The sequence below is a fragment of the Danio rerio genome, chromosome 2 (genome assembly GCF_049306965.1).
Source record: "Danio rerio strain Tuebingen ecotype United States chromosome 2, GRCz12tu, whole genome shotgun sequence".
Lineage (NCBI taxonomy): Eukaryota > Metazoa > Chordata > Actinopteri > Cypriniformes > Danionidae > Danio > Danio rerio.
In genome coordinates, this window is record NC_133177.1 from 43,537,501 (window position 1) to 43,557,500 (window position 20,000).

Consider the following 20,000-nt stretch of genomic DNA (forward strand, 5'->3'; position numbering starts at 1 on the left):
AAAACAGTATGCGAGAGTACCCGGATGACCTACTACTTCCTGTGAAGTTCTAAAGTTTGCATACAACGGATGCTATGCTATCTCATAATGCCATGCGGGATAATTCCTGAATTGGAGTGAAGCGACGCTACTGACGTGGGTAGGTCATGTCATGACAATGACAAACAGCAGATGTAGCACATCTGAGCTCCATTCATACATTTATATTATAACATACTTTCTAATTGTCGAGTAGAAAATTCAAATGTAGCCAATACTTAAGGATTTGGTGATTTCAGATGCAGCATGTGTGTTTACTGCCACATTTTTTAAATGCTCTAGTTGAAGAAGCACCCACAGCTGACTGTTTTTTGAAAGACACTGGCATTTTCAGCTGCGCAAAAACACTTCAGTGGACACATGCACTAAATGTAAAAAAAAGAAAATATAACAATATGCAAAATCTTATTTGTCAACGCTGTTACATTAGTACAAAGAATTACAAATATTTTTCCAGAAAGGGATCGTGTGTGAACAGGCCCTTTTTGAAAATAACTGTAAATTCGTTATAGAAAAATTTTCCAGAAAGATTATCGGTAATTTGCTGGAATGCTGCTCTGTGTGACACAAAAGAAAAATTGCCTGTAAGAGCATGTTTTAGCGTGTTCAGTTTACCTGTCAGCTCTGCGTGAGGCACGTGCACGTGAAGAAGCACATCAGATTTGAGTAACATTAACCTACAACACCGGTAGTCTTTCATTTTTAACAATATTTTACTAGCTGCATTATTTTCATCAATGTTGCTCACAATATCCATCAGAATTTGTAATGTTGTCAGAAGTGTAAACAAAGCTGTTTTTATCGCCTCTGCTTTCATATGGCAATGATAGCGGATTTTTCCTAGTTATTTGAACCGTCTGTAGGACAAAAGCAGCTACATGAGTGCTACAGTTTTAAATAAAAGTGTAGCATCAAGAAAAAGACGGACTCTCTTCATGTTTAATGCAAGCGTGGCCGATTAATGCCCATTTCTGATTAATGATGTCAAAATTTACCAGTTTTTTGTAATGGATGTGTGAATGGTCCTTTCCGAAAAGAAAAAAAAAATCTGGAACGTCCTTGCCTTTGTAAATCATTCTAGTAATTTTCTGGATAATTAATCAGTAACTGTGTGAAAGGGGCTTATGTTTATTTATTTATTTTCTAAACACAGTACATTAGCATGCTATTGTAATCATACTTAAAAAAACCTTAAACATTTTGCCAAATTACTTTGGTGTAAGAAGATCTCAGGTCACACAAACCTTTTAATGCTTAAAGGTAAATTATGGTACAGTAACAGATTTGAGTAAATATTTATAGACCAACATTTTTATAAGATGAACTTTATTTATAAGCAGTGGTTAAATTGTATAAATAGGAAAATTACTATTTAGGTCATCATAAAAATAAATTTACTCAAAGAACTGTAATATATGTATTGTATACATGTATTGATTGCACTATAATACAAATAAAAAAATATATACTAACAACCCAGTTCTTCAACAAGAAATCAGGATGTTCAGCTATATAGGACATGCTTTTGCTTAAAATATTATTTTATTAGGACATCTTGTGATAATGACTGACAAATTATTAAATTATTTGCAAAATAAAACCGCTTAAAATAAGCTGACATAAATAATGACTTTGGACAACAAACAAACCTGCAGTCATAGAATCACTGACATATGATTAGGCTCTAACCACACGCATGTAAATATTAAAATGATGCATGGAAAAGAAAGTGATGGCAGTCATAATGATTCATACAGTGATACCTCGTCTTGTCAATTATATGATGCAATGTGCAGTTTAACGATACTTCAGTTCATGTTACAGTTTTTACCCTGCATAATGTTCATTATTAAGGACACAAAAATTGATTATTTGTCCAATTTAAATAATGTGATGGTAATTATGGGCAATATGAGTTAAGCTGTAGGTTGAATGTTTATGATACTGAGCGTTATTTTATATAGCAACACTTTAAAATAAGATGAAAAAATATCTTTGTCATGCAATGGTTTCATGTATTAGGAATGCCTACAAACACTCTCTGTAACTGTATAAGAAAAAAGCTGTTAAAAAAAGCCTTATTCAGGTCATTTAACTGTATTCTCAATTTTAAACCCAAAGAAATGAAATATTTTTATAACTCTTTTCTAAAATGAGAAGCAATGTGGAGCACTGGAGAGCCTCCCTGTGTATCTCTTCTGCCTTTATTGTCAATTTCATGAGACTAATTTTGTACAACTCGTCTTTTGTTCAGTATTGTGTGCGGCGTAGACGTTCTGAAGCTCAAAAACAAATCCGATCTCTCTTTCTTAGTGTGACAGTGGTGAACAAAGGATTGAGAACAAAGTGCTGTCATTTGTCGGATTTCTTCATTACTGAGTGTTGACGACATCATTGGCATAATTTTCTTTTTTTTGTTCTTCGGTAATAGAGGCCTCTCAAAAGCATTTACTTTGATTCTAGCCTCAGACACGGACATGGCCGTCTAATCTGAATTATGCCGAAAGTGTTTTGGACCCCGTCAGATGTTAACAATGGATGAATGGAGTGTATTATACAGCAATTTTCAAAAATAAAAGTTCTTTAGGTTTCTTTGAAATTTCTGAGGTTGAACTCTTTTTCTCGACCATTATCTTGTGTGTAGGGCGAGGCAGTGGCGCAGTAGGTAGTGCTGTCGCCTCACAGCAAGAAGGTCGCTGGGTCGCTGGTTCGAACCTCGGCTCATTTGCCGTTTCTGTATGGTGTTTGCATGTTCTCCCTGCCTTCGTGTGGGTTTCCTCCGGGTGCTCCGGTTTCCCCCACAGTCCAAAGACATGCGGTACAGGTGAATTGGGTAGGCTAAATTGTTCGTAGTGTATGAGTGTGTGTGTGTGAATGTTTGTGTGAATGTTTCCCAGAGATGGGTTGTGGCTGGAAGGGCATCCGCTGCGTAAAAACTTGCTGGATAAGTTGGCGGTTCATTCCACTGTGGCGACCCCGGATTAATAAAGGGACTAAGCCGACAAGAAAATTAATGAATATATTGTGTGCTTTGAGCTATATGTGTAGTCAGGAAAGAAATAATTGGTGGAGTAATCCATATTTTCAATCACAACACAACAATTATGTGATAATTATTGGCTAATATGACAAGTTTTTAACAAAAAATAAATAAATAAAAAAATTCATTAAATAAAAATGTCCTTAAAAATTATGTAAAATATTAATAATAATACTTATCCAATAATAATAATGATAAATAATAATAATAATAATAATAATAAATATCCATAATAATAACAATAATATTAATAAGAAGTTATTATTATTATCATCATTATTATTATTATTATTATTATTATTATTATTATTATTATTATTATTATTAACATTGTTCTAATTATTATTATTATTATTATTATTATTATTATTATTATTATTATTATTATTATTTATTTATTTATCATTATTATTATTATTATTATTTTATCATTATTAATATTTATTATTATTATTATTATTATTATTATTGTTGTTGTTGTTGTTGTTGTTGTTGTTGTTGTTGTTGTTGTTATTTTTAACATTGTTATAATTTTTATAATAATTATTATTATTATTATTATTACATCACAATTTATGTTATATAACAATTTATAAATTGCAAGGTCTAAATTTGCTTGGAAACTCAAGACATTTCATAACCTGACATGCCAAAATATCCCTATTGACCTTATTCTCCGCCGGCGAGTGGGCGCTGCCATTTGAATCTTTTTGACACGAGACTTCCGGTCTCATTCACTTCCATTCATTTTTAGACATTAAAAACTGCTTGTTTCGCTGTTTGATGTTGCAAACTGATATTTCCTTGTTATATTATTCTACTTAGTCTGTATAGTCATGCAAACATTTGTTTGTAGAGCAAGTAGTTTGACTTGCTTTTGTTTTGTTTGTTTTGTTTTGTTTTGTTTTGTTTTGTTTTGTTTTGTTTTGTTTTGTTTTGTTTTGTTTTGTTTTGTTTTGTTTTGTTTTGTTTTGTTTTGTTTTGTTGTTTGTTTTGTTTTGTTGACTGAGGTGACAGATCGTCACAAAGTTATCCTCACATTAACAGATGAGTGTGCAGCTTATACGTTTATTAATAAGCACTGTCATCAATATAAACATTTATTCATTTTCTTTTTGGCTTTGTCCCTTTGTTAATCTGGGGTCGCCACAGCGGAATGAACCACAAACGTATCCACCAAATGTTTTACACAGTCAAATCCACATATCAACTTGACCGTAGCTTGTTTTGTGTGTCGTCAGCATTATCTCAAGGTCACATACTTGTTGTTAAATGAAAATCTAAGGATGGTAACCCATCGTTTTAATGCTGTGCAAAACACAAGGTAATCAAACAAGCAATTAAGCATTATGGGGGGAAATAACTTCATGCTGTGCCCTTTGCAGGCTCCTTTCAGGTTTTTATGGCTCTTCCTAGGTCCAGACGTGTGCCAAATAGGAAGTCGACATGAGGAGTGTTTTACAAACAGTAGGAAAAGGTCAGCGTGGAGGTCAAACGTGTGTATTTTGCTGAAGCCTACTATAAACAAGCACATTCTTTTGAAATACAAATTGACGTTAGAAAGGAAGTTTTAATCTCAAGTCCATGATAAACTGATTGATGTTTCAAAAGGTCATAACTCTGACCAAACAGTCACTGATTACTCTTTAGCGAACGGCTTTCTTGATTCCGGCTCTCCTGTTCCCATTTCTAAACCGGTCCACTTTGTGTTTGTAAAACGAGACGCCGGATGAATTAAAGCAGATGAGGTGATCGTAATTCAACACACTGCTGGAGCGCCAGGGTAAGGGCAGTGGCAGTCATGGGAATATCTGAACCATTTTTTTCACCTAATTGCGAGTCAGTTAGAAACAGTTGGCAAGGACGTGTGTCTGGGGAGGCTTTAATGGAGATGAATGTAATGCCAGGAGAGAGAGGAGAACCCTGACCCGTCCGCCTATTTCTGTAGTCCGATAGCACCGAATTATCTCCATCTTCGCCTCTGAATATCAAGAAAGTTGTCTTATCATGCAGCTTGTTTGTTGCTGTTTATCCAAAGATAGAGTTTTGTCAAGGTTATCATAAGAGTGTCTTTCCAGCTTTTGGAAATACATTAGTTTCACACTTTAATTTGAGTCTGTTTTTAACCCTTGTGTTTGCCTCCATATTTACACAGTTTATAGAGTTATATAAACTTTCATCTAAAGACTTGTGTAGAATGTCAGAAATGAGTTTCGTTAGATTTGAAATTCAGTAGTCATGTCAAAGCAGTAAGTAAATCAGCAAACTATCATCTCAAAAACATAGCAAGAATTAGATGTTTGCTTCTAGTGAGGTCTTAGAGAACCTTGTTTATGTTTTTATAACCAGTAGGGTAGATTACTTTAATGGCCTCCTCACTGGCCTTTCCAAAAAATACAGTCAGACAATTGCAGCTCATCCAGAATGCTGCTGCCAGGATTTTGACCATAACCAGAAAATTAGAGCACATCACACCTGTCCTCAGGACTTTTACATCAACCCGCAGTTACATTCAGAATAGATTTTAAAGTATTATTACTCGTCTATAAATCACTGTGTCCTAGGATCTCAATACACAACAGATATGCTCACTGAATACAAACCTAACAGATCCCTCAGATCTTTAGGATCAAATAAATTTGACATTCCAAGAGTTCAGTTAAAGCGGTGTGAATCGGTCTTCAGCTACTACGCCTCCCCGATGCAGGAATCAGCTTCCAGAAATGATCAGATGTGCTTCAACATTAGGCACCTTCAAATCAAGACTGTTTAGCTGTGCCTTTACTAAATGAGCACTTTGCTACATCTGACAGATTGCATTATTATGTCTTTCTACTCTTTTTCATTCTTTAAAAGATGCTTAACACACTTTAATCTGTTTTTATCTGTTTTTAATTTAATTGCTTTAATTGCTTCATTTATCTTGTTTCTTTTATTGCTGTTTATGTAAAGCACTTTAAATTACCATTGTGTATGAAATGTGCTAAATAAACTTGCCTTGTCTTGTCCTGCCTAAAATTGTAAAGCATTTTTTCAATTATAGTTGTGGTTTTAATATTATAAATTTTTTACATGTTTGTTCTTTGTAGTTATACATGCAGAATACCCTTCAAAGTGCGGCAATGATGATGTTTTTAAATTATTTGGAAGGTTTTTGTATGATAACAAGACTCCAACAATGCTAACAAGGCATTTGAATAGATAATAATAATAATAATAATAATAATAATAACAATGCTGCAAAAACAATTCTGAAATATATTTACAATTTTGTGTAGGTTTTCAATTTTCACTTTAAAGAAAAAAAAAAAAAAAAAAGGTTGACAAGCAGCCAAATGCAAAGTTTTGGGTTTTAATATATTTTAAAATCTAATTTATTCAAATTTATTCTAAGGTAATTTTCATTCTTATTACTCTGGTCTTTAGTGTGCCATGATCCTTCCATAAGATATCATTCTAATGCAATAGTTCGTTGTGCACAAAACATTTGAAATGGTTGACTGCAGTGGTGTAAAGCAACAAATTACAAATACTCAAATTACTGTTATTAAGTGTTTTTTTCTTAGGACTTGTACTTTAATAAGTAGGTTTAAAAAATGTGTACTTTTACTTTTCCTTGAGTGACTTTTTAGTGCTGTATCGGTACTTTTACTCTACTATTTTCCTTCAACCTGTAACCGCTACTTTTTTTTTGTTTTGTTTTTTGTCTATGGGGTTTGGCTGAGTAGAAAAACCAGTCCTGTGATTCCTGTCTAATCGCACATAGAAAGTAAATCGCATCATACTGAACTACCTCAATACATGGGGATTTTATAAATGCAGCAAACTGTTTAAAAGCATTAAAAGTGTCCAAGAAGATGTCCAAAATCTTTACATCAATGATCGAGAGACATGCCACTGATGAGATGATGAATGTCTACAGTTTGATGACTAAAATGGTGTTAAACAATCACTAACTGCAGTATAGAATGTTACGTTTGCACACACTAAAGATGTCAGCCGTTTATAGTGTAATACTCACTACTCTTTAGTACTAGTACTTTAGTACTCTCTATATAGTATTTATTAACCACAAAATTCGACAGAGCAGAGATTAACATCTCATAATGCAATGCGCTATCATAAATAAACAGAAAACACTAAATAAATAGATATTTTTTACAGCGTACATCGTCTTATATTTCTTGTATACCTTGTTTGTTCAAGTTTAAATGTAGAGCAGATTTCATTAACGTTGAGTAGCTTCTTTTGTGTCTCTCCAGCCTTTGAACTTCCATTAGATACACATTTCAATTTGAGTTTGTTGTTTGCTTTTAGAGTCGTCTCTTTACATCCCTATTTACTCAGTTTAAAAGTATCAAACTTTCTTCTAAAGCCGTCTCTTTGCAAAAACCCATCCATCCGAGCTGACGCTAAGGAGAAAGTTCCCCTGCGTTTGATCGCACCGCTGTCTTTGTCTAGCCGGTGTTCTTGATCTCAAGAGCTTGTGTTTTGGGGAGAGCTGTTTTTTACACCGGGCACCTTGCAGAGATAGGGAATCAAAAAGTGGCTTAGTCAGCGCAGGGGCTGATGGGAACAGGCTCTCTACAGCTCTAGGGTTTCTGTTACAGCAGATCACTTTCTCCCCAAGTCTCATTTCAATAGTGTTAGTATGCTGCAACCCAACAGAGCCTCCGAGCAGAAAGCACACTGTCAGCACAATCGTCAGGCCTGCTCCATTCAGACTCTCACAGATATTCAGGACGCAGTTGTGGAAGTGTAGAGAGATGCATAGATAAAGGGAGAAAAGAAAAGATGGTGACAGAAGTTTGAAGACTTGATAAGGTCAAATAAAAGAGAAGGGGAAAATAAAACAAATGGAAAGTTGACGTTTGACATGCTTAGAATGGCAAACACCAAGCTGTTTATCTCTCTACATTTTATTAGTATTTCAAAAGTGCCAGCTATTTTGCGAGTGTTGTAGTTTTTTTTCTCTTCTAATTTAACACATTTCCATCATTGTGATTCCAGTATTTAGTGTTACATGACAACTTTTGATCCAGAAATCATTTTAATGTACTGTTTTGCTACTCGATCTTTTTATATTATTGTCAGGTTAAAAATAATTTCATTGAGTACATTTACATGGACACTAAAACTACTTTTTTTTATTTGCTTAAGACAATACTCTAATTAAGAGTCTACCATGTAAACAGCGATTTAAAAAAAAAATATATCTGATTAAGGTCACAACCGAACTAAACAGAAATTGAATTCAGATGTGGAGTATGCCAATTTTAGTTGCATTATTAAAGTGCATTACAGACATGTAAACACCTTAATCAAACTATTGCCATCATGTAGGATTTTCACTGCATGCGGTGTCAAATTCAATTAAACAATACTCTTCCAGCAGTTCATGCTCACATCTGATATCTCGTTTGTGACGGGGGGCATGCATGAAATGTTCTTGACTGAAAGTGAAAGTGCCAAACTGCAGTTAAAGTTGACAAATTAAAAATGAAACACCCAAAATTACATGAAACTCCAGAGGAAACGTGGATAGCGCAATGCCGATAGCGCAATGCCGATAACGCAATGCCGTTAATCAAAGTATGTGCTTTAACATGTTAAAGGGGATCATAAAAGCAACTTATGGAAACACCTTAATCATATCATTGTTTTATTCAGATTTAGGCTAATAATTTGATTTCCGATGTCCATGTAAACACAGTCACTGTTTAATATTTTTAACTGTTTTTAACTAATTTTTTCTATGATAAAAAAAGGTTTTTTTTCCAAGGATCTGTGATGAATAGAAAGTTTAAATACACATTTTTGTAACACTTTTTATAAATAAAAAAAAAATAAAATAGATTGTGCTAAAAATAATAATCAAATATAATTGTTCTAAACACCTAATCCACAAAATAACTAACTTTTCAACAAGTTTTCTTGAGTCTGAATTTAAGTGCCAGATTTTAAATATGAAAGAGCACGACAATGCTGAGGTAATACAAAAACATAATTATTTCAGTATTTTTGTAGTGTACGCAATATTTTTAGGTTAAGGACATAATTATTTCCCCAAGAACTCATTCTCTTTTTTTAATTTGAATAGAAAAAACAGCATGTTAGTTCTTACTAGCAGGATGTTAAACATAATGCTAGAAACATGCTAATTTGTGTTAGCAACTTATTAAACCTGGCATAATGTTAAAACAGAATGACAATATTATAATGTCAACAACATGATAGCTGTGTAATAAAGTGTATTAGAACTAGCAACATCATTCTTCTTTTTTATTTGTCTTTCTTTCTTTCTTTCTTTCTTTCTTTCTTTCTTTCTTTCTTTCTTTCTTTCTTTCTTTCTTTCCACTAAACTTGTGTCTTACAAAGCTGTTTCAAACAATGAAGCAAGGCTTTCTCAAGCCAACATAAAAAAATGTCCTAACAAGCATTATTTCCTCATTTGAAAATAACTAAACACACCATTCAATTGTTTCAGTGAACTAAGTCAGTCAATCTATTCAAAATATCTTACTTAACATTTGATTTGTGATGAATTAGAACTTCTTACTTCCAACATAAACTCATAAACATGGCCGTTTCAAACTAAGATGGATGTCAAGACAACATTAGAAGACTGATTGGATATTGTTATACTTCCATGGCACGTTTTGGCAAACGGGTAGCTAAAAATTAATCTTTTGTATCTCATGGAAAGAAGAACATCCTACAGGTTGGAACGGCGTAAGGGTGAATAAATGAAGACGGAATTAGCATTTTTAGACGGACTATTCTTTATTGTACGGTCTGCAGGACAGCGAGTCTTGAAGAATGGTGCTTGTGTGACAGCATATTAGACCAGGAAGGTAAATTGATATGTAAATTGAGTGAGCGACTCAAGAGAACAAGGAAATATGAACCTGAAATGCGCTAGACCTTCACAGCTTTTTTCGCCCGTCAGCAAAGTACAATAGCAGGCCCATGCAAAGCGAACGTCTACTATCTGTCTCCTGTGTGTGTATGTGTGTGTGGCACAATGTTCCAGAGAGTGCATTAGGCAGCACAAAGTGATTTGTCCTCATAGTGTTCAGGCTGTACCGAGAGAGCACAGGCCTTGCTGAACAAAAGCAAGCAGCGTTCGCTCATTTACTGGAGGAACTCTGGGAGATTGGAGTCGTTCATCAGAATGATGCTCTCTGCTTTGTTCTTCAAGGAGAGATGTTTTGTCAATATAAGATGCTTTTTTGTTTCCTCCATTAGATTTCTGGATGACCTGTCAACCATATAGATACAGTGAGAATAGTTTCATAAGATTTGTGGTCCTCAATATCCGCATACACGTTTTATGTTAAGGGAAATTTATGCTAGGTATAGGTATATACAGCATAGAATGTGCACACTTCATTTCAAAACAGGTACATTTACAGCCAAGCCAAGTCTTCTGCCTTTTTTCTAAAGCATGTGGAGTTTATCAATATAGCAGCTTTACATAGATGCAAAATGAGAAGAAGACATAACAGTATTTCATATTATGGAATATATTCAGCATATCAGATAGTAAGCAGAGTAGAGGTAGAATGCTGCTGTAGTTTTAGTTGAAATAAACCAATTCAGTTCAGTTTAATATAAACTATTGAAGGACACTCTGAATTACAATTAAAGTAGATTTGTTGTACATTATTATACATTGGAAAAAATACATGTTTTATAATTAATAATATATAAAATCAAACGTAATTGGTGTCTATACCACATTTTGTTTTGTGTATTGTGTTTATACCACAATAAATTAGTAAGTAACAAGTTGCCATTGATTATATAGGTAAAGTAATAATTAAATAATAAACAGCAAAAATGTGTCAGTAAATACAATAATGAATGAATAAATAATGTAGTTATTTAATGTAAAACACACTGACATTAATGAATTAATAAATAATATATATAAAAGAACAAAAATTTTTTAGTTGGACACTATACAAAAAAATAAGCTGTGATTTTTATGGGAAAACAGTAACCTGGTTAGCAGAAAGTTTTCTTATTAAATACGGTGAATAACCCTTTTATGACTATTTATGGCTTTTTTTTTTTTTTACATTAGTATGATTCTTTTAATTTTTTTCTCAGTTATGTATGAATTTTATCATATAAATCTAATTGTGATAATTAATGTTTATTGCATTACTTTCATATGTGTTTACCATGATGGTCAATACATATTATTATGCTTGTGAAATCATCATATGATTTTCACACCTGATTTTGGTTGTGTTTTTGTCTGTGTGTTACAAAAGCACAATGTAGATCATAATGCTACAAAACATTTGTGTATTAATGTTGTGTAAGTTAAAGAAATACAGTAGTTTACTGTTCATTTAGAAATGTTTCTGCTTTATTTTTAACTCTAAATTTCTGGCAGCCACAAATGCATTTTTTTACCGCAGAATTTATGGATTTCTTTTTACAGTGTATGAATTAATAATTGAAAGTCCAGCGCCTTTGCCGGTCCAAACTGCATACACATTGCTTAATACACACAGGATGTACAAAAATATGAAAATATATTTACATATGAAAACTATTTAAAAGATTAAAGTGTTACAAAAATGATTTTTTTTCTACATAAATATAAATACCACTACCTCAATTTGCAGTCGTATAATTTTATTATTAGCAGTAATATTTGTTATATGCATATTTATATTTCTTTTATTAAAAACAAGTTAAGATTTGTCCACATGTTGGGTTTTGAAGACGTATGCATCACTATATGGGGAAAAAGAATAGGATGTGTGTTTGATCACACTTTGTTTTTTTGTTCATTTATTTTTTTGCTGGAAATAAGAACTAAATGTAGAAATAGTTTTGAAATAAATCTTTGCGCTTAACAAACTAAATTGTTGGCTAATGGATGTCTTCATTGGAGTGAATTCCACCTTTTCCTTATTCCATGAAAGCAGTAAAAAAGAAAGAGTAAAGAGTAAAAGTAAAGAGAAACTAAAGAGGCTGACTGGCGGAGGCTCATTCTTTATGCTCATGCAGATGGTCCGCTTAACTGTTTTCTCGCTAGTGAAGTGTTCAGTTTTTCAACTTACAAAGTCCCCCATGTAAATTGCAAACGCGCCATGGTGTGACGCAACTGACTCTTAAAGGGAATAAGAGATGAGACTCTTATTGGTTTGATGCACGTTATGCTCAAAACACACCCAAAACTCATTAAGAGAATAAGCATAACCCTGTTAGACCATGCACCAGGGCACAGAGCGAGTTTTTCTATCCTTAAAATAGCAAAAGTGGATTTGGATGCCCTTAATGCTTTTCCATCATGCACTTTAGACTTTGCACCTAGATCTGTAAAATATAGCTGATTATTAACATCTTTCCCCATTCATTTAGACAGCATAAAATATTTGCAGAACTAAAAAAGTTTTGTTGGCTGTACTACAAAGATGAACGCATCATGAACTGACTTGATTCAGCTGTGTCTAGAAACCTCTTTTTTCCCCCTTCACCTTAAAGCAGGTCATGATGAAGATGCTTGACTGAAGATCTCCTTGAACCAAATCAGCCTCGGTAACTTCCCACGTGTAACTGCCTAATCTTTTATGCTCCCTCACAAACAGCATTACGCTTTAATGAGACGCTATGAGGGAATTACCTTTCCCTTCTTCAGGTTCTTTCCCATGTCGAAACTCCCCTCTGCAATTGTCTCAAAGTAAGAATCACCCTCGACAGCTAATCCGAGAAGAAAACGCAGAAGTCTCTCATTACAATCAAGCACTAGTACATTTTAAAATCATCTTTTGATTATAATTGGTTCGGGGTGAGATCCAAGGCCGTCCGTAAGCAGTTGAGTTTGGGATAAGAGTCGACAGATGAGCTGGAGGCTTCTGCCTTTTAATTTGGCAGTAATGATGAGGAGACGGGCCGCCCATGCCAGGGTCACCAGAGCCCAGCCATGGCGAGTTGGCAGGTTGGAGCTGTGATTGCGTGGCAGCAGAGAGAGTGAGAGTGAATGTGTCTTTGGCAGGCGCACTGATATACCACACAGACACATGTGCTACAGGATGCCAGTCTTGATCATCCTCCATCACTTCAGTTTGATGGTGATTTTATTTGGCTGAATCAAACACAAGCTTGTCATCGTGTAAACGACACTAATTGGCTGGACTGATGGATCCCCCTACATGTGTGTGTATTTGCATGTGTGTCTGAGTATGCTTGTGTGGAATCCTCGACTCTTCTTACTGATGTCAAGGAGGATGTCAAAATAAATGGGACAAATGTGGCATTTAACAGGAAGGATGGTTGAAGATCATCAAAAGTTTAAAACACGTCTCTCGTTAAAATTGTAACTTTCCTTTCGTGTTTCGTGGACGCAGTTTGATGGAATCAGCTAATGTAAAAGCTGTTTAATATAACAGTGCGCAGCTATGCAGTCTGAAAAGTGACAAACCCAAAAGCGTGTGTGTGTGTTTGTGTGTTGTTAGAGCTTAATCCTTAATCCATTTACAGAGCATATAGTGTAAAAGTATGATTTTTGGATAGATAGATAGATAGATAGATAGATAGAAAGAAAGAAAGAAAGAAAGAAAGAAAGAAAGATATAGTTATATATAGTTATAGTTTCAATCACTAGAAATTACCCATTAATAGAGAACAGGAATGTGTTGTGAAAGCGCAAAGCATTCTGGGTATTTAGGACAAGATAGCCTGATTCCCTTTAATCTCTATTGATTTATTGTATCATACACTCATCAGCAATCAACTGTAAGTACTCACACTACAAATACTGAAGAAAATCATATCTGGATCTGTTTTTTTTTTTTTTTTGCTGCAGCTTGTTGATATGCTGTCAGTTATAAGTAAAATCGTTCATTTATTCGATCTGACCCTCTGCGGTCGTACACAACTTTTCTTCTCAGGCACAAAAAGAGCATTGATAAAGGTATTTACAAATTAGTTAATTTTATTCTCAGTGCTGGAGATGTTTTTTTTTTTTTTTTTTTTTTTTTTTTTGATACACATCTGCTGAGTGCTCCTCGGTTTGTCCACAAACATGGCCGAACGCAACTCGCTATGATGTAGCTTCCCGAGCTTTATTAGTTTGTTTGTTTGTTCATTTGTTTGTCCTTTCATTTGTTTGTCCATTTGGTTGGTTGGTTTGGTTTGGTTTGGTTTGGTTTGGTTTGGTTTGGTTTGGTTTAGGTTTGTTGGTTTGGTTTGGTTGGTTGGTTAGTTGGTTTGGCTTTGTTGTTTAGTTGGTCCGTTTGTTTTTTTAGTTTGTTGGTTGGTTCATTTATACGTCTGTACGTTCATCTGTTGGTTTGCTGGTTTATTGGTTCATTCATTCGTTCATTCGTTGGTCCATTCATTGGTTTGTTCGTTGGTTGGTTGGTTGGTTTGTTGGTTCCTTCATTTATTTGATTGTTTATTCGTTTGTCCATTTGTTCGTTTGTTTGTCCATCCGTCCATCGGTTCATTCGTTAGTTCATTCGTGCATTTGGTAATGCATCCATTCATTTATTTATACATTCCTTCATTCATTCATTCATTCATTTGTTGATCCATTTGCTTAAAGCGATAGTTCACCTCAAACTGAAAATTTTGTCATCATTTACTCACCCCTTACTTGTTACAAACCTGTTTTAGTTTCTTTCCTCTATTAAATACAAAACAATTTATGTTGGAAACCAGTAACTATTGATTTCATAGTATGATATTTGTTTTTCCTACTATGGAAGTCAATGGGTACTGGTTTCTAGCATTCTTCAAAATAGCTTTTTTTTTTTTTTGTCTAACAGAAAAAAAGGAAACTTTATTTGGGTTTGGAAGCATATGAGGGAGATTAAATGGTGAGTAAATGTTCCTTTTTGGGGGTGAACTAATCCTTTAACTTCATGTTGCTCATTTAGTGCTATACATTTATGTTTATGTATCTCATCCAATGGTTTTATGAAAAGGTGAACTTGTTCAAATGTGAAACTGCTGTTATTTTTTAATTGCAATTACCATGTTCCGTCAGAAGACAAGCTTCAGGGGGTCTTTTATGCGGAAATTGCCACTGCAATTAGTTAACAAATGACTGTGAAGGGGGCCTGTTGTTTTGCCGTGATGTTTAAAATGCTGCTGTGCCTTTAGGAGCTTTTATACTGGGTGTGTTGCACTATATTGCTGCAGGCAAAGGCAGACGGTTTCCAAATCGTACCCACGGAGACCCTGAACACCAGTGGGTATTTTTAGACATTCCAACGTGCCCTCAGAGACTATATTCACAGATGTGCTACTGCGCACAACACACACACACACACACACGCGCACACACACACACACACACAGACTTTTTATCGGGGCATACACTTATTCAGACTCCTATTTGAACACTTTTATTCTTGTTTTAGGTTGCATACTCATTCAGACCCAATAAAGGGGAGACACTACTGGCAAAAAACTAAATCTTTTCATGCACCTGTCAATTTTGAGATGTTAGGCTTTTTGGATTTTTATAAAGTGTTTTTGTTTTTGTTGTTGTTGTTGTTCATTCATTCATTCATTCATTCATTCATTCATTCATTCATTCATTCATTCATTCATTCATTCATTCATTCATTCATTCTTTCTTTCTTTCTTTCTTTCTTTCTTTCTTTCTTTCTTTCTTTCTTTCTTTCTTTCTTTCTTTCTTTCATTCTTTTCCTTAAAAGGATAGTTCACACCAGACTGAAAATCATGTCATCATTCGCTCACCCTTATATATTATTTTGAAAAATGTTGGAAATCGTTAACCATGGACACCCATGGTATTTGTAGTTCCTACTATGGAAGTTAATGGATTTCTAGAATTGTTCGAAATAGCTTATTTTGAATTAGTTTTTTTTTTTTTTTTTTAGAAATAGAACATTGAATAGAACATAAAATACACTTTAAGGTGATTTTCTTATATTATTTTATCAATTTGTGTCTGTAGATTCCAATTTCAGAAATCACCACGTCAGATGATTGAGTTAAATAATAACAGATTTTTGTTTTCATATTACTAAGTCAGTTTCTATAATATTCGGTCATTAAAATTTAATGTTTAAACATGAAAATAAGGAATTATTCAATCAAAAAAATATAAAATCTTCTGAGACTTTTTGTTCTGTGTGTTTATGTAATTCCAACTTAATTGGAATATTGAGTAGGGGCGGGGCTTTTGTGCACCATTCCCTCTTAGCAAATTAACGGTAGGAGGGGTGTGGTTTAGAATTTTGTGGCTGAAATTGTCAAACTTGCGTTACAAGTTGGACTGCCACTTCAAACGCTGAAGCAAATGGTCAGACTGTTTTTGAAGGTTACAGTTTTTTATTTTTTTTATTTTTTTTGGGGGGGGGGGGGGATTTATCAGAATCAGAATCGGTTTTATTGCGTAGTGTGCTTTACACACACAGGGAATTTGTTTCGGCTACAGAAGCTTCCAGTGTACATAAAGTGACAAGTGACGACTCGAAAATCAATATGAAAAAAGATGACAAACATTAAACAGACGTGCAAAAAAATCTGGATGTTGAATTGCATGTACAGATTTGTTACACATATATAAGTTATGAGGTGCTGTTTACAAATGCGTATAAGAAAGTAATGCATTGCATATTGTTATAAGATGCTGTGTAAAAGTGAATATGAGAAAATTGCCCTGTGCATTGCCCATGCACAGTAGGAGAATCTTTAACTGTTCATGAGGTAGATAACTTGAGGAAAGAAACTTTTCCTGTGTCTGGCTGTTTTTGTGCTTGGTGCTCTGAAGCGCAGACCATGGTAACAGTTCAAACAGGAAGTGTGCTGGGTGTGAGGTGTCCAGAGTAATTTTGCAAGCCCATATACTCACTCTGGAAAGGTACAGTTCTTGAAGTGTAGGAGGGGTACTGCCAGTGATTCGTTCAGCAGATCGGACTGTTCGTTGTAGTCTACGGAGGTCTGTTTTTGCAACTGAGCCGAACCAGATGGTGATTGAAGTGTAGAGAATGGATTGGATGAACATAAACAGAATAATTATTCAGCTAAAGAATATCACTGTGCTTAAAAAAAAATTGATTCATTTAGTTTAAACAAAAATAGCAATTTCTTCATAATTTATTCTCCACAAAACAATATCTTCGGAAGAATGTTAGATCTGTAGCCATTGACATTCATAGAAGGAACATAAAATACTATGGAATTCAAAAGCTGCTGCATTCCAACTGTCTTCAATGTATCCTATTTCATGTTCAACAGATGATAGAAACCCAAACATCTTTGTGATAAGTAGTGGATTAGTAAATAATGACAATATGTATTTTTTTTGTGTGTGTGTGTGTAAAGTATCTCTTTACAGCTGTGTATGCGGACTGGAAAGCAGTGATGAATGTTTCAGCTGAGTTGAATATATGAAGGAAATTTCATGTTCTTCAGAAGCATGGAAAAAATCATAATCTTTTCCTCATTCTAGTAGAGTCCAGAATGGCAAGTTTATGGCTTGTTTATAAAATATACCTTTTTATAGGAGATGCTTTTGTCTTTTTTATGTGTTTCAGACATTGTGGCTACATTAAAGCAAAGCAAGATCCAGATGAAGAAAAAATGCAGTTTCAGAATGGCAGAGGTACTGTATGATGGCCAACATAACCCACATACACAAAACATTATTAGATTGTCAAAACAAACGACTGTTTTTTATCGGTAACGTAAATGTAAAAGGTTTCTTTTCCAGCCTCAGCTGTGAAATAAATCACAAACTTGTTCTACATCAACGTAGAGTTTATCTTTTTTTATGTTTTTTAGAAGACTCTTTTGGTTTATGATGCTGTCATGGCTTGGCATTAATTTGGGCTCAAAATCCCTCATGTGTGATCTCTTTTTTACCTATTGCAGTGAAGCTGCCAGGAAGCAGGACGTACATTCACCCGCACACTTATGAGGACCCAAATCAAGCCGTTCGGGATTTTGCTAAGGAAATTGATGCCTCCACTATACGTATAGAGAGAGTTATAGGGGCAGGTGAGACTCTTCTGTAGATCAGATTTTGGAAATAAATCATGAAAAAAATTAAAATAATAATATGGAGACAACTTGAAAATTCAAATTTTATCTGGATTTACAATTTATTCATATGTGTTTGAGTTTTAGAATTGAGTTTTAGCATTTAGATTTGTGTGAATTTTACAAATAAATGCTAATTGCATAATATAGCAAAATCATAATATTTATAAACAATACCAATTATTTTACTTCGGAGTTAAGAAATTAATATATGCTGATATAAACACGCTTTTCAATACCAATTGAAACCTTTTAAAATTATTATTCTGCCTTATTATTATACCTTTTTTTCTGAAATTAAAAAAAAATAATAATTAAATAAAAAACAAACAAATAAATAAATACATTTGATGGAAATTGTGTCAGAAAATTGAACAAAATAAATATTACTATTTTACTCAAACTCAAATTTAACAAATCCAGTAAATCCAAATAAACAAATCCAAGGAGAGTTTTCAAGTGGTAACATTTTTACTCCACAGCTTTATATATTATACAAATCATGTCATTTTCAATTTTTGTTACATCTGTTTTTTGTTCAGTGTATAAAACGAGTGAAAGTGCAGTTGTGTGCTAGTATATGATAACAGAGGTTTCTATTTGCCCTAATTATAGAGTGTCTGCCGACTGTAATCCTCACACACAAAGCTGCTGTTTGAAATACTGAGCTGTTAATGCCATATATCTCTGCGTCTGAACTTGGCTTTGAAATCTCATTTTCCTCAGCATATGCTTTTTCTATGAGCAAGTGTCTGTTTCTCCATCTTTTTTGTCTTTTATCCTGCCTCTTCCTTTCTTTCAATGTCTCATTTCCTCTTTTTCTTCATCTGCTTGCAATAGTGTGCAATAGAGTTCTTTAGGGCTTTAGAAGCTCTGAATTAGAAGATATCATGGAAAAATAATGTGTATGAGAGAGAGAAGGGGACACATGTTTAACCAAGACAAGTTTGACTGATATATTATTCATCAAATAATAGAGCTTTGCCCAATCTCATTCTCAATTGAACAACTCTGATATAAAGCTTTCTGGATTATTTGATTATAATTGGCCAGAAATGCAGTTCTGCAGTAAATATTTGGATGACTGCTTTTCATTGGGTTAGCAATTTAATGTATTTCCTTGAAATAAATTAAAACAATGCAATAAAAATACAAATAATACATTTCCTCATAAGTACTTTTCAGAAATATACAGTTGAAGTCAGAATTATTAGCCCCTCTGTATATTTTTTTTTCCCAATTTCTGTCTAACGGAGAGAAAAGTTTTTTAGTACATTTCTAAACCTTTTAATAGCTCATCACCAATAACTTATTTATTTTATCTTTGTAATGATGACAGTTAATAATATTTTACTAGATGTTTTTTCAAGACGCTTCTAAACAGCTTAAAGTGACATTTAAAGGTTTAACTAGGTTAATTAGGTTAATTCTTGTCAAAATAAAATAAGACTTTCTCCAGAAGAAAAAAACTATTATCAGACATGCTTTAAAAATTATTGCTGTGAAATATTTAAAAAAGAAAAAAAAAATCAAAAGGGGGCTAATAATTCTGACTTCAACTGTAACTTGTTGACTTTTTCCCAGTACTGGGTTGTGGCTGGAAGGACATCTGCTGTGTAAAACATATGCCGCAGTAGTTGGTGGTTCTTTCCGCTGTGGCAACCCTTAATAAACAAAGGACTAAGCCGAAGGAAAATGAATAAACTTATTGGCTTCCATTTCTTACTTTCTGCATGAACAAATAAAAATAAACAAAAAACAATTTTGATTTATCGAGTGGTAAGTAAACTTGTACTTTTAGAGCTCATGATTTTCTCCTCACTGTCACTGCTGTCATTGTCCACATACACTGTCAAATAAAGGCATAAAAGTCTTAAAT

The 20,000-nt window shown here is 33.8% G+C and overlaps 1 protein-coding gene across 8 annotated transcripts in view; it reads left to right on the forward strand.

The window, feature by feature from the left end:
* epha4b (eph receptor A4b) overlaps nucleotides 1-20,000 on the forward strand; it is a 248,000-nt gene that overhangs the window by 186,538 nt on the left and 41,462 nt on the right. For all 8 annotated transcript variants that reach the window (XM_073920825.1, XM_073920799.1, XM_073920805.1 and 5 more), the window contains 2 exon segments: nucleotides 17,617-17,684; nucleotides 17,954-18,079. In XM_073920825.1, coding sequence (XP_073776926.1) covers nucleotides 17,617-17,684; nucleotides 17,954-18,079 — 194 coding nt within the window.